At 42.3% G+C, this 15,404-nt stretch overlaps 1 protein-coding gene across 3 annotated transcripts in view; it reads right to left on the reverse strand.

Annotated features, from left to right (window-relative positions):
* The window catches only part of LOC138038900 (uncharacterized), a 43,522-nt gene that overhangs the window by 6,907 nt on the left and 21,211 nt on the right, over window positions 1–15,404 (reverse strand). For all 3 annotated transcript variants that reach the window (XM_068884980.1, XM_068884981.1, XM_068884979.1), the window contains exons 3-7: window positions 10,143–10,400; window positions 8,746–8,796; window positions 8,442–8,489; window positions 7,101–7,394; window positions 288–635 (exon numbers count right to left, since the gene is read on the reverse strand). In XM_068884980.1, coding sequence (XP_068741081.1) covers window positions 288–635; window positions 7,101–7,394; window positions 8,442–8,489; window positions 8,746–8,796; window positions 10,143–10,400 — 999 coding nt within the window. The remainder of the gene's footprint in view (window positions 1–287; window positions 636–7,100; window positions 7,395–8,441; window positions 8,490–8,745; window positions 8,797–10,142; window positions 10,401–15,404) is intronic.

Here is a 15,404-nt window from a genome sequence, read left to right on the forward strand (position 1 = left end):
CTTGAAATGTCCTGATTGACTTTTTCTTTAAGAAACACCTTAACAACATTTTCAGGCCTTTGTTGTAACCGAGGGGCAACTTTGATCTATTAGTCAGCGTGAACTCCAAATATTGACCACAGTCAGACATTTTCAAGACCGATGTTGGGCGTTAGGGAAGCATAATGAGCTTTAATCGAATCACATTTCCAGTTAGCAGCATTTCTATGCCAGAAGTCATAAAGGCTCTCGCCGAAATCGAGCCTCAGGCTTGCAATGTGACATGTGGATATTAGTTTTCTATTTACCTCTAAGCCACCTTGACCTGTCTTCAACCATGACACCCTCAAGTGCTCCTTGCATCTTCTCCTGTAGATTGTCTATGGCGGTAGCAATCTGTCTTGACTGAATACCGAGAACAATCGAGACAAAGCACTGTATCAAATGGACAGCGTCTTGTGAATGACTCTCTTTACTTTCCATGGCTTGACCAAGTAGTGTAAGTGTGCAACCAGCCATTGGGCGTAAAGGAATCTGAGTCTCTGGAATGGCTACTCCCGGTTTGTCTAATGACACATAAACACGCTCTCCATTCTGAACGGTGCCATGTACCTTCACCTTGACGAGGCCGATGACACAAACGGTATCGGTTGCACCTTGGTCAATAAGCAAAGCAAAACGGGATTAAGGTATATCGTCATTCTGTCATAGTCGCAATTAGTGGATGCTTACCCAAAAAAGGTGGGAGGCGCAGTGACTTAGCGCGCTTGACTCCGGATCAAACGGTCCGGGTTCGAGCCCTGGCCGGGTCATTGTGTTGTGTTCTTGGGCAAGATACTTCACTCTCGCAGTGCATCTCTTCACCCAGGTGTATCAATGGGGCGACCCTGCGATGGACTAGCATCCCATCCGGGGGGCAGTAGAAATACTCCTAGTCGCTTCATGCTACAGTAACCGGAAATAAGCGCCGGCCTGATAGGCCAATAAGCTCGTAGCAGACTTTACCTTACTTTACCCAAAAAAGTACATATAAAGATTTTAAAAGTTCAATGTTAACGGGTTGCCAGCGTCTGCAATCATCTGTAATTAATGAAAACTACTAAGTATTCATAAGCTTATAATGCTAGTGAAGTGGAGCCATCGCATCATGGGTTTCAGTTTGGGTTGTCGTCCAAGAAGTAATGTATACTTAAACAAATCAGTTTAATCTTTAAGTAGGTAAATAAATAAATAAATAAATAAATAACAGGGGCTAGTGGGGGGAGGTGGGGCTAGGTTTTGGCATGGATCACGGACGTGTGAGGGGAGGAGCGAGAGGTTTAGGAGAAAACAACACCGTAGGAAAAAAGTGCCGAGCGCAAAGGTTAAGATTTCTAATGCATTCTAATGCAGGTCTTTGTTTTTATTCGCATATCGGGACTAACTAGATTGCCGCAATTACATACTACTACCACTACCACTACCACTACCACCACCACCACCACCACCACTACCACTACCACTACCACTACCACTACCACTACCGCTACTGCTACTACTACTACTACTACTACTACTACTACTACTACTACTACTGCTGCTGCTGCTGCTGCTGCTGCTGCTGCTGCTGCTGAACGGAGAGAATTACGCAAATCATTGCAAGTGCACAGATGCTAAGCCATTGAGGAACGTGAACATCATCATAGATTTTTTTCTTCCTTCTCCCTTGGTTTCATTTTACTGCAGTTTTGAGAAGAAAGTTTGAGCTTACTTCACAACTGCTTTGTAAAGTTACCCCTAGCAGGTTTTGGACTTTTTGTAGTTTTCCACTCAGTAGATGTTTTCAACGAAATGGGGTTGGCTCAAGGACTATAAACTGTAGCAACTGTACCCCCACTTGGGAAACCTTGTGTACCACCCCCGTACAAAGTTAGTGTGGATGTTAGATTAAAAGCAGAATGAAACCACTCGTCGCTGTGTTGTATTAAATCTTATTACTGGTACTCATAGTCGAGAAAGTCGACTGCGATACAATCAAAAAATCCTTTTGAACCAGATTTAGATGACCTCAGCCAGTGGTCGATCAAAGGAAGCACAACCGCAGCCAAAATAACGCGCAAGATGGACGAACCCTTTTCGTAGCGACGACGTTTGTTCAACCTCAGCAAAACTGATAGAGCTGTTAGCTGCACAGAGGACCAGCAAATAAATTCACGGCAGCAGCGACTCCACCACTTGTACGATCTTCAAACCCGTTCTGTGTCATGGTCTGCCAAGCTTTATATCTAAGTCATCTGAGGAGTCAACGGCGGCTGAACGAAAAATCAAAAAGCCGGGTAAACTTTCCGAGGATCTCGATGGCAAACAACCAGCCACTCAAAGGATATTTTTAAATCTTTATATTTATTTATATTTATCTTGAGCGCTGTGAGATTGTTGCGAGATGGCTGGAATGAGGAGGACAAAGTAATACTTTTTTAACAGCGAGTCTTTGTGGCGACAGCAGAAAACTGTTGAGTGGGATGACGGAATTAGAATGCAGGAAACATTCAAAAATTATGGAGCGACTGCAGCTACGCTTTGGTGTAGAAAACAGGCCGAGTTACACCAGGCTACACTGCTGAATCGCCGCCAACCCTACCAACAGATATTCGTTCTATGGTAGACTTAGCATACCAGGATTTGGGTGTTCCTGTACAGGACCGCTTTGCTGTACAAAACGTCATCGATACCTTATATGACAAGGATGATTGACTCTACCTTAGGCGGGAAAAGCCAGAAAACGCTCAACCAAGCCCTTTTTCTCTCTCGTGAGTTTGAGTCCCTTCGAGTGTTAGACAACAATAACTCATTCAGGCGGGCGGGTAGTAAAGTCAGGGCTATCAAAACTGAAATATTGCAATTGCCCTTACAAGTTGATGAGCTAAAACGTCAGATAAACTATCAACGGCAACAACTAGAAGCCCGAGAAACCATCTAAGCCGATTAAACCAATTTGTAACACAACAAGAGCAGCCCCAGCCCCCTCCCCCAAACAGCAACCGAGTGGCACAGGTTACTCATAGTAGGGATGTATGGAAATGCTGGAACTGTGGAGACAGGGGACTCATGAGAAAAGAATCCCCAAGACTCAAAGCAACGCCAGTTAAGTTTCAGGAAACGAGGACAGGGTATTCTCGAGGGCCCAGAGAGATTCCTGAGAGATGAAGGGCCGCAGTTGAGTGACAGTGTTGCTTTGCCCGTGAAAAGAGTGAAAATGTGACTGTAATGCGTAATTTGAAATTGCGACCGTGTGGACCTTATGTTATTGGATTTATTGGACAGTATAAACTTGTCTGGCTTGTGGACACAGGCGCCATGACAAACATTTTATCTTACGAATGTTACAACAGATTGCCTGAATATTTAAAGCTTCCGTTGCATGAGGATAGTTCACAAGTGTTGGCTGCAGATGGAAGCAGAGGCAATACGCATGGCACAGGGAACTTAACGGTGAGAACTGGAAGCCAAGACGTTAGCATTAGTGTGTTGGTGGCAGCTATTGAAGACTGTGCTATATTGGGTATGGAATTCCTGTCTGGTGTTGATGCGAAGATAAATCTTGTCTAATAGCAACTGGTCATTAATGGGGAGGGGACTGTTGTAACCAGAGTTGCGAGCAAGTTAATTTCAGATGTGTAACCCGTCATCTCGTAACAACACAGTCACAGAGTGAGGCAGTGATACCTGTCCATCCCCTGGATCGACAGTCATCACCCAAAACTGCCAAGCAAGGATTGCGAATCTAGGAGCCTTGTGACACTCGCCTTCAAGAAAGGGGACTTTCGGCAAAACTCTGGTTTCGGCAGGAAGAACTTCGTAGCCTTGCACCTGCGCGAGTTCTGAACACGTCTGATCAGACACAAGCCCTTGGTGCTCAAACAGCTGCAGCCGTGGCCAAAGCAGTAACTAGTGTTGCAAAATTGGAATTGTCTCAAGTGGATTCAGAGACCACCACAAGCGAAGTTCACCGAAACCACCCAGGAGAAGAGAACGAGGAAACATTACCAGGTCCACTCAAATCACCATCGAGGCATGCGGAGGTTGAAAGACAAGTAGAGGAGACATCAACGAGACATAATCAAGAGGTCAAACAGTCCGTGGTCTTCCCGACTGATGTTGGTGACGAAGAAGGATGGCTCTCAATGATTCTGTGCAGACTATACGCAGGTCAATGCAGTGACCATCAAATATCCTTATCCACACCCACACATTGACAATTCTCTGTGTGCCCTCTCACGAAGCAAAGTGGTTCTCCACGTTGGACCTTGCTTCTGGGTATTGGCAAGTCCCAAGGGACCCAGCTAGTAGTGGCAAAGCTGTTTTTGTAACCACCTCTGGTCTCTACGAGGCCATATCTCGTCACAAAGTGCTTTTGAGCGATTGATGGAATTGATTGAGGTTTAAAACCTCCTTGATCTACTTAGACGACACCGTTGTGTATGGAAAAACGTTTCTGGGAGAGCTGGAGCGTTTGGACGAAGTCTTCGTTCGGTTTGAATCTGCTGGACTTGAGCAGAAATCTAGCAAATGTGTTCTGTTCCAAAATAGTGTCGCATGCTTATGCCACATTGTCTCTGAAAGAGGTATTGAGTGAGATCCTTCTAAGGCTAAACGAGTGTATGAGTGGCCAGTGCCAGAGAATGGCTAGGACATGCCAGTCATTATCGAGGCTTTGTTTCCAATTTTGTTCAAGCCAAACCTCTTCACAGACTGACCGAAGCTAAAACTGACTTTGCTTGGACACAGGAGTGCCAGTCGGCATTTGACATGTTGAAGAACCTACTGTCTACTGCTCTTGTATTGTCATACCGGATTCTACAGCGGAGTTTATAATTGACTCGGATGCCAGTGATCATGGAATCGGAGCTGTCTCCTGTCAGTTGAAGCACCGGGTGGAAACATCCTGTTGCTTACAATAGCAGAATATTGACTAAGGCAGACAGGAATTATTGAGTGACACGGAAGGAGCTACTTGCTATTGTGGAGTCTGTAAAGCATTTTCGTCATTACTTACAGGGCCAGAAGTTTCGCATCAGAACTGACCATGCACCCCTCCGCTCAGTGCTGAACGTCGAAGAGACAGAGGCACAATTGTCAAGGTGGATAGAGTTTCTGAGTCCATTTGAGTATGAGACTGAATACCGGAAAGGCCAACGGCATTCTAACGCAGATGCCATGTCACGAAGACCTTGTAGCGAAGGCTGTAAATGGTGTAAAGAGTGGAAGAAAGCTGAACAACTGATCAGCGTCGCTGTAAAGACTGAAGTTTCGATTGCCAAGACTCAAGAGCTTACTGACGAGAAAACGGATAGTCCTCAGGTTGACAAAATTGAAGCAGAACCGTCTTCAGCTACTGGTGAGTATTTCCTGCCAAACAATCTACTTAGTCCCACACGATCAAGTTAAAACCGATCTGGACCCGGGAATATCTTCGTCTTCAACAGGCAACAGATTCCAGTCTCAAGGTGTTACGGCAGTTTAAGGAAAAACGTCAGACCAAAGTGGGCAGACGCATCCCCTAATGATCAGGTTGTCAAGTCACTCTAGGCCCAGAGGGAACACGTGGAAATCCACAATCGAGTACTGTGCAGGAGATGGGAAGACGGAAATGGTGTCAGAAAGACGTACCAGATTATACTGCCACGGAATTTGCGAGAGACGGCCCTTAGGGCGCATCATAACCACACAAGTACCAGTCATCGCGGAGTGAACAAGACACTTGCATCCACGAAAGCACGTTATTACTGGCCATCTAAAGCGACGTAGAGACCTGAGAAGACACAGCGGGAAAGCAGGTATTGTCAAGCAGTCTGTACGAAAAGTCGAGGACAAGCGTGAGGCAGAGTACTTAACTCAACGACAATCACGATCGGCAATAACGTGCGAAAGATGGGGTCGTGATTTTATTTCGAATGAGGGAAAGGGTCGCACATGCGAGTAGGTAGATGTGGCAACAACGACTGGGAAAATCGATACCGTCTTCATCGGATATGATAGACGATCTATAAAAACTGGCCAGGGTTAACTTCACATTCCAGGAAATGGGTCAGAACTTGTCACGAGTGCGGCGCTAAGAAGAGCTGGAGGAAGAAACCGCGATCAGTACATAGTTGGTGCACCAATGGAAAGGCTTGTAATAGACATATTATGGGCCTTGCCTCTGACTCCTCGTGGGAATAGATACGTGCTTTTCGTAACCGATTACTTTACAAAGTGGAAAGAGAGTTACGTTATACCCAACCAAGAAGTTGATCCATGCAGATCGTCTTAAGCTGTACTGTGGCCCCGCATTAGAAAATTGGATTTCATAGAAAGAAAAGACCATTGTTTCCGTTGTGCCTCTAGTCATTAGGGCAGAAAGAAGTGAGCCTGTTGAAATCAGTCGTCGCTGTGTTGTATTAAATCGTATTACTGGTACTCAAAACTTTGTACTGCATTGGATAGAGATATGAGAGGCTTTATATGTTATAGGAAACCTATTGCCAAGGATACACATCTACATACTGTGCTAATGTGGTTGGACTAGGAAAGCCGATAATTTTGCATCATGTTCACTCTGCTGACTTTTTGCTAGTCTCATCTTTTAGTACATCCGCCATTACTCTTGGCAAGAAGCGTCTGTCGAGATCCATTAACCATAAGATTAACCTCTTTTGCTTTGAGACAACAATGAATTCAATTTGTATCTTGCTAGAGTTCAGCGAAAGTAGAGCCAGAAAAAGTAATGTTAGTGGCATCCGCAAACGTTTTTGCACAGGCTATGTAAAGACAATTTGAAAGATGGATTATATATATCAAAGATCGTATCAGTAAGGGGCAAAGTATGCTGCACTGCGGCAACCCGCAGGTTAGTTTCCTTGCATTGGATCACGCCCTCATGAAGTATATTTTTTTAGACCTATTATCTGGGTAGGAAGTAAAAAAAAGGATGATTTCGTGTGTCGATGGTTTCAAAGACCTTTTTAAAATACCACACCGTTGGTAACAGATTAATAGAACATGCACTATCCCATTTTTGAATACCACGCCTCAATTCTAGTTTTGGCAGGGACATGTGGTGTAAAAGACTTTGTTTCACGTGAATCGCGCTTTGCACTTACCTTTCTCAAAGTCATTTCTTGGTGCATGCGCATTAAGATAAGCTGAGCGGCTGATGACGCCTGCCATTAGAGCGTGTTGAGAATTTTCGTAGGATAGCTTCTCTATCTCTGTCTGCCCAGTTTTGTTATTTGCCAGGAAAGCAATCACGTCACCTTCCTCAAGATCTGGCCGTCTTCGTGCAGTTTCTGTCAGATTCAGGTGATAAGCTATGTCTCCTTTTCTTGTCTCCATCAAGTTAACAACTGTCAGATTTTCGATTCGAGCCCTTTGTGCTTCCAAATAATCTGTTAGAACTATTGAAGTGTAATGAAAATAAAACGTGAAACAAATTTCTCCTTTTTTTTATACTTCAGCCGCTTTGCTTTTCAAAGCTGGCACCCTCATTGGTCAGTAGACACGAGAGAAAAAATAAATGCATCCAGTGAGTCGAGTTTTGCCATGACTGCCACTCACAGAGGCAAAACAGTGCAAAATAATAATACCTCCCAATGATTCGTTAGTTTAAACCCCTATTACTTTTTTCAAGGAGGTTCGTCAAACGCTTTAGATCGGGAATCGGAGATCGCGTATATACTTGAGCTTTACCCAGCAGTGACAGAGTCTATTAAAACCATCTTACAAAACGATTTTCCGAGAAAGTTGGACTGGCCAATATTGAATGGGGTTGCCGGTTGTGGAGTGAGACTGAAGGGATATGTGACGAGCCGACCACGACCATTTCAAGTACTGAGCAAAGCGGGATCCTGATATAAAAACAGGTTAAGGACAACTTTGTGTTTGTTGAACAAAACGTCCTATTCACGATTCGTTAGGTTTGAAATGCTCGCGATTGTAATTCTACAAATATACTTTTCTTGGTAACAGTGCATTTAACTTACTTTCCGAATCTATTTGTGCTGTTGATCCATATGGTGAGCTCTCTCTGTTAATGCCTTACATAGAAGGGAAACATTGAGACACTGGACCACCATCCCAGAACGAATTGCACAAGATTCCATTACAAGTTACGGACGTTGCAAAAAACGTTACTTCATTCACTTTATATCGGTTGCATTTTTTGTTTTTCTTCAGCTTTTGTTTCCCTCGGTTTATTGTCGTTGATTCTATGTTGTATACAGGTTTTTAGAGCGAGGAACAGAATTAATCTCATTCTTCTATCGTTATTATACAATATTCTTTTTCAAAAATTACCTGAGATAATTCAATGTAATATTGATATTGATTTTATTATGAGGCAAGAACAACAAACTATTGACAAAAGATCACATGAAATAATGGCCCGTTAGAATTAACGAAAGGATCGATGAATTATACACTGACAGATGTGTTTCTCAATGTACCTGAATGTGGTGACCCTTCAATAGACGCTCCTGATGGGGAACTTAAACCTACAAGTACAATCAATGAAATTTAATCATAAATAGGGCTATATTAACGTGATGTGCATAAACTTCGTAAAAACTGATATAGCCAATCATTTCAAGCATGATGCACTTGTTTACATGTTTTCATCTTCCAATACAGGTGGATGCATGGCTTCCTTCTTCTGATCGAATGACACTTTACAACACTGCAAGTTAGCTATTACTTGAAAAAAAAACACCATTTTTTGCAGTCCTTACGTAAGAATTCCCCTTTCATTACCTGAATCTTGTCTTTTTCTTTTAGCTCCATTCAATGAGACTTCTTTGGCTCCTAAAATTCATGACAAAGTGCAGTATCTCATAGACTAGTTGTCTGCTGACTTTGATTATTATTTAGTATCATTACATATCGTTATCGCAATCGCCATCTTTAAGCGGACTGAGGTGGAATAATTGTTTTGTTGAATTAAATTCTTGAAAATTTCGTCTGGTAGGATCAGGCGGTATATTTAAGCAATAGACCACAAGTTTCTATGGTTTACAGGCTGATAAACCACGCGAGATGTTGGTAGAACACGAGAAGAATTCGTAAATCACACTAACATGTTCACGCCTAAAAACCATAGAAACCTGTGGTCTATTGCTTTTATATAATAATTCAGAAGACGCGCGATTTTTCCATGAGTTTACTGGCACAATAAAACATAGCTGATTGACCAATCAGAGCACGCGCATTGATTTGGTTATTATATAATCGCTGATAACCGAGATTTAGCGTGCTAATCAGAACCCAGTCGCTCCAAGCATAGCTAGCGCAAATTATTGATGAAGTAGTATCAAAACCACTAAGGTTTTCATTATATTGCTATAACCATGGTTCCAGAACATCAGAATCGCGATAAAGAATGTCCTCAACGAGAAGATCAACTCTAGATTTAGGGGCCGGTTATTTAAAGGGAACCTCCACTAAAACAACAAAATAACTTTAAACCACAGAACGTAATGTTTACAATTGGAATTGCTCAATCTTTTTCCAATGAAAGCGTTTGTATTTGAGAAAAATAAATTCCAAAAACGCTTATTTTGGCTTTCAAATTTCCTGGGCGCCGCCATCTTGAATAATTGTGACGTAACTTGGTTGCCTTATTGTTCCAGAACAATCGCTCTTTGTATTAGAACAATAGGGCAACCAAGTTACGTCACAATTATTCAAGATGGCGGCGCCCGGGAAATTTGAAAGCCAAAATAAGCGTTTTTGGAATTTCTTTTTCTCGAATACAAACGCTTTCATTGGAAAAAGATTGAGCAATTCCAGTTGTAAACATTATGTTCTGTGGTTTAAAGTTATTTTGTTGTTTTAATGGAGGTTCCCTTTAAAAGCTAAGATGTCTGATTTAGGCCTAACATTGCATATTTCAACAATAACTTTACTCTCAAAACTTTCAAGAGCTAGGTTGCTTCAGGAAAGAAATAAATTTTCTCCTTTGCTGTTGCCTCTTCAGTTGACACTTTTTGTACACGGGGATTCGCTAAAATTAGAAAGACCAGCAACGCACTCTTTTCGTCAGTCCTAGCTTAGCCTGCTCGCAAAGTCTCTTTTCGCGAAGAGAGATTCTGCTAACAGGCTAGTCCTGGCTACGCTTTAATTAAGTAATCACCCCTTAGACAAATGAGTACCAGTTTCATGGCAATCTTGCTTGGCAGCTTTTGGCTTTGTTCTGATGCGGAATCCCTTTGACGGAAACGATGTTGTTGAGCCATCAGCAAGTGTCACAACGATAACAAGTTGCCATATGTTTCTTTCTTCTACGTCAACTTTATCAAGTGCATAGACAGCATCTCCAGTTGGTGTTTTGTAGACAGAGTCTAAATCAACTGAGAAATTAACTGCTCGAATTTCGCATCTTCCATAATTAACTTTCAGCTCCACCGGTCCTGTTGGCAAAACGCAACATGTCAACGTGTCACTGAAACATACACCAGTATTAATAATCATAATGCAATTCAGTCTAAAATTTTGATTGGCCTGATTGGTTTAGCCATAATTTTATATGCGCTCTACTAGCTACTTGTATGTAATCCGCTTGCATGCATACTATGGCCAGAAAAGGTCACTGTGATCATATTGTGTCGCGTGATGAAATCAGCCGCGGTTTTTCCGGGAAAACAAACTTGGATGAAGGCCTCCTCACGTGATCCCGGCTGACTCGGCTGGCTAAGTTACCCGGCGACAGAAGGTGGTTTTGGTTTATATGACAACTTTCAGGCCGGTTTCCGAGATGAAAAGTGATGACGACACGACCATTCAGTCTTGAAATCTAACGAACAAGCCTGGCAAGAATTTCTCGATTTTCTTTGTTCAAGCAACCTCAAACTTATTTTAACTTTACTTTAACTATCAAAAGTAACTAATCCGAACTTGATCATCAAAGATAAGAGAAGTTAAAACTTGGTAATGTCCGTTCTATCATGAAAATGCATTGAATCAGTTATTTTTCATCATGGTAACCGGGCTAAAGTTTTAAATTACTGGTTCATTTAACATAGTCAAAAAGAGAAAAATTTTTGTTGTTGATTTTTTCGATCAATGTCTGCCATCTTTATCAAAAGTCATGGAATGTTAATTATTACCTTATATATTCCTGGCATGGCTAAAATTTCAAGTCCGCCTACCGTGGATCTCGATTGGAAAAATCGAGGGCTTCTTTAGATGAGCCCGATTGGTCTGGCTTTGGTTTCAACCCGAGATCTAGATCGCGCCTCACCTGTAAACTCAGCGTGCTTACATGAGATGGCGGGCTGTCTCCGACTCTCGGCTGCCACGATCTCGGTTTTTTCAACCAGGATCACGGTAAGCAGGCTAAAATTTCCAGCCTGGTTTCTGGGATGAAAATAATACTGTTCATTCAATTTTCGACCTCTGACAATATTGCGTTTCTAGCTTTCTGATTGGTTCACTCGATCTCGGTGATCAGGTCATATACCGTATGCCCTAATATGGAAACTGTTTGCATCAAGCGTTGCCAAGCTGAAAATTTTGTGCGGGAAGCGAACTTTTAATTTGAAGTGTCCAAGCTTTTAGAATTTAATGAAAATTCAAGAAAACAATTACTCCAGTCGCGCTTGTTGGACATGACCTCTTCTAAGGTGTCGTCACACTTCTAAAACCTTTGTAAAACTATCGATGCGTTCACATCTAACCCGATCGCCAAGACCTCGGTTTCTGAGGCCGAGATCTTCGTTACCGGGATGGAAATTTTTCACATATAAACACTTCATCCCGGCTACCTGGATGATGATGATGATGATGATGATAATAATAATGATGATGCATTTTTGTGATAGAACGGAAATTATTTTCTTTTATAATGAAGTTCGCAATAATTTCTTCTGATAGTTGACATAAAGTAAAAAGCCGGATTTTGATGTTGCTTGAACCGAAAAAAACGGAAAATTCTCGCCAGGTTTGTTGCTTTGATTTGAGAGGTCACGTTACCACTTTTGAATCCTCTTCGTAACAGGGCTCAAACATTTCTCAATTTAATCTATAATAGGTAATCGACGAGCCATCGTGATCAACCGAGATCGTATAAACAGGCCCTAATTTAAAAGCGGGGCTCCAGGCCGCGAACCTGAGGCAGAGCTCCATACCTAAAAGAATACATCTTATTCCAAAATGGCCGCTGATTTATGCGCATACAAATTGCCCCTTGTTGCCTCGTTCAAGATAAAATATTCTTTTGAATTTTAAGCTTAAGAACGAGGCATCAAGGGCTAATTTGAATAAAAACAAGAATATTTAAATGGCGGCCATTTTGGAATAAGGTGTGTATGGTCAATCTTTTTTCGTTCGGTTGTCACGTGATTGACCGAGCGTCCGTCCGTACAGACTCTGGGGGAGAGGGATGGAAAACTAAGAAAGGAAAGGGAAGTGCAACTTTGAGGCGCGGATGAGCGAATGTTTTTGACAAAAACAAAATAATAATGCAAAGCTGGTTGTACAGCTGTACAAAATAATAATACAAAGCTGGTTGTACTGCTGACTTTTCTTGGCGGGAAACATTTGTGCAGCCCGCGTTTATCCCACTGATCTTCGTCACTTTTGAAAAGGAGTTTGCACTATTAAGCTCAAATTTAGCGAAAGTGGGAAACGATTAAACTCATTGGAATAAAAGAAAACACAATGAATAGGAGAGAAAACTTAACGTGCAGAAGACATTGTTTGAGCGAAGAACAGCGGGAAGAGAGAGGCAGAGAGCAAGACTTAACCAACAAAGAGGAAACGAAGAAAATCGCCAAAGAGAGCGGCTAAAGCCGCTGTTACACGTTGAAACTTTTAGCTGAAACTTGTGTGCAACGGCGCTGCGAACATGATAAGTTTCAGGAGGCATTGAACCGTGCAGCATGGTCAGTTTCGTGAACCTTTTTTTAACTTCCGTTGCGAGACAAATTTCACGAAAGTAGAACCGCTTTCTACTTCTGCAACGGTCGCAGCAATCGCAGTGGTGATAAAAACAAGAGTTTCACCGTGTCACACCAATTCGTGAAACTGGTCTCGCTCGGTCTTGTAACGTTACGCTGTGTAAGCCAATCAAAAACTAGCTAAGGCCATGTAAACAACATTTCGAGACCAGTTTCAACTTTCCCGAACGATTTTCGACCTATTATGTTACACTGACGGTGCAACGCCTGCTGGAACTTTTTTCTGCAGCGTCGTTGGACATACGTTTCAGCTAAAAGTTTCAACGTGTAACAGCCGCTTGAGGGCTAAAGAGAGAAGGAAGCCGCGAGACTGAGAGTAGCCGTGGACGGAGAAGAACTGAGAAAATTTTACTGAAGAACGCCATGAGGCTGAAAGAAAAGCGGCGATGAACAGAGAAAATTACAACGAAGAACGCCGCGAGGTGGAAAAGGCGAGGAATAGACCATATTGGCGACAAAGAAGCAATAAATTAAATCGAGAAAGAAAAATACAAAGGCGAAGAACAGGGTTTTCGTCCGGTAGTTAGACGCTATAAATTAGTTGGCTTTTTTTTGCGTTTGGACTTGGGTATCTCAGGAAGCCATGGGCTGAAGAAACACAAGGCAATCACACGCAATAAATTCTTCAAACTAACAACAAGTCACATTGCTATATTTGCTTACTAAACGGTATAATCGATCTGTTGACATTTCATTCACGCGATAGGTTTAGTTTCTTTTTTTCCTCCAAACTCAAGAATGTAAAAAGCATTTTCTGAGAATCACTTTCAGAGAATCACGCGGCCAGCTGAATGCCGCGCGAAGTAGTGCAGCACGCAGAAAAATTCTAGGGGTGGCGAATGGTACCTCGAAAAACGTGGGTCTCGGAAAATCTTAGCAGGATCTCGAAATCTCGAAAGCGTTTTTGATAAGTCTCGAAGTCTCGTTTTTGCATGGTTTGTTTTTACCCTTTTTGAATCTCGAAACTTTTTACCAAAGAGTCTCGGGCTCGGATTTTTAACTAGGATCTCGGCGTCTCGGCGAGTCTCGGATTTTACCATTCGCCACCCCTAATTCTCGATCGTGCTATGAAAAGTGTAATGTAAGGCTACGCAGTGTAATGTAAGGTTTCCTGGAGATTTCATTGGGAACCTATGAAAGAGCGCATGTTTTAATGTGTGATGATGTCATTAGACAAACCACAGGTAACCCAGGCTCACTGTGTGTAGGTATTATATAGAGAACATACGAGGCAAAGTTTAGGTCTGAAAATTTGCTAGAAAATGGAAATAAAAATCGATAAAACTTACCATGTGGTGAGCTGTTGTTGTCTTTAATACGTACACGAAGTTTCGGGAAAAATGGTCCCCGTTCACCTTCCTTCATAATATAGTGACAAGGTAGGAGACGGAAGCCAGCTTACGGACTCCGATCGACCCAAAACAAGCACGATTTTTTTTCGCGAAAATCGAATCCAGTCGCTAAATAAACACGCCAGGCTCGTGGAACATGAATTTCTCTAAACCATGAATCCCCTGAAGCATCTCCAGGTAGCAACGCGAAGCCACCAGACTCCGTAAAACTTGTAAGTTAACCTGCTAAAATGGCGGCCAGAAAGCGTTGTACTCGCGAAGTGTTCAATTCAAAATGGCACTGAACTCTAGACGCCTGGTGACGAGTTTAATAAGTTCTGGAGGGAGGGGAGTCCCACATTGCTAAAAACAAAACTCACTGAGCAATCTGGGACTTCCCTCCCTCCAGGGAGACTTATTATACTCGTCACCAGGCGTTTTGAATTGGACACTTCGCGAGTACAACGCTTTTTGGCCGCCATTTTAGCAGGTTAACTTACAAGTTTTACGGAGTCTGGTGGCTTCGCGTTGCTACCTGGAGATGCTTCAGTGGATTCATGGTTTAGAGAAATTCATGTTCCACGAGCCTGGCGTGTTTATTTAGCGACTGGATTCGATTTTCGCGAAAAAAATCGTGCTTGTTTTGGGTCGATCGGAGTACATAAGCTGGCTTCCGTCTCCTACCTTGTCACTATATTATGAAGGAAGGTGAACGGGGACCATTTTCCCCGAAACTTCGTGTACGTATTAAAGACAACAATAGCTCACCACATGGTAAGTTTTATCGATTTTTATTTCCATTTTCTAGCAAATTTTCAGACCTAAACTTCGCCTCATATGTTCTCTATATTTACCTACACATAGTGAGCCTGGGTTACCTGTGTTCTTATCGGCCGCTGTTGTCAATTTCGGATTTCGGCCCACGAGTAAAGCAGTTTGTTTTTCGTTTTGTAACCAATGAGTCGTGAACAATTTAATTTAATTTAATTTTCAAAGAAAATATTTGTTTGCAGAGTAAAAAATTAAACGATCAATTTGACTTGTAATTCATGGCTGTATCTTGCAAAATAAAAATTCTACAAGTGAAACAACTTTCATGTGCGAGAGAGTTTCCAGTTTGCAGAGC

Source organism: Montipora capricornis, chromosome 2 (assembly GCF_036669925.1).
Source record: "Montipora capricornis isolate CH-2021 chromosome 2, ASM3666992v2, whole genome shotgun sequence".
NCBI classification, from domain to species: Eukaryota; Metazoa; Cnidaria; class Anthozoa; order Scleractinia; family Acroporidae; genus Montipora; species Montipora capricornis.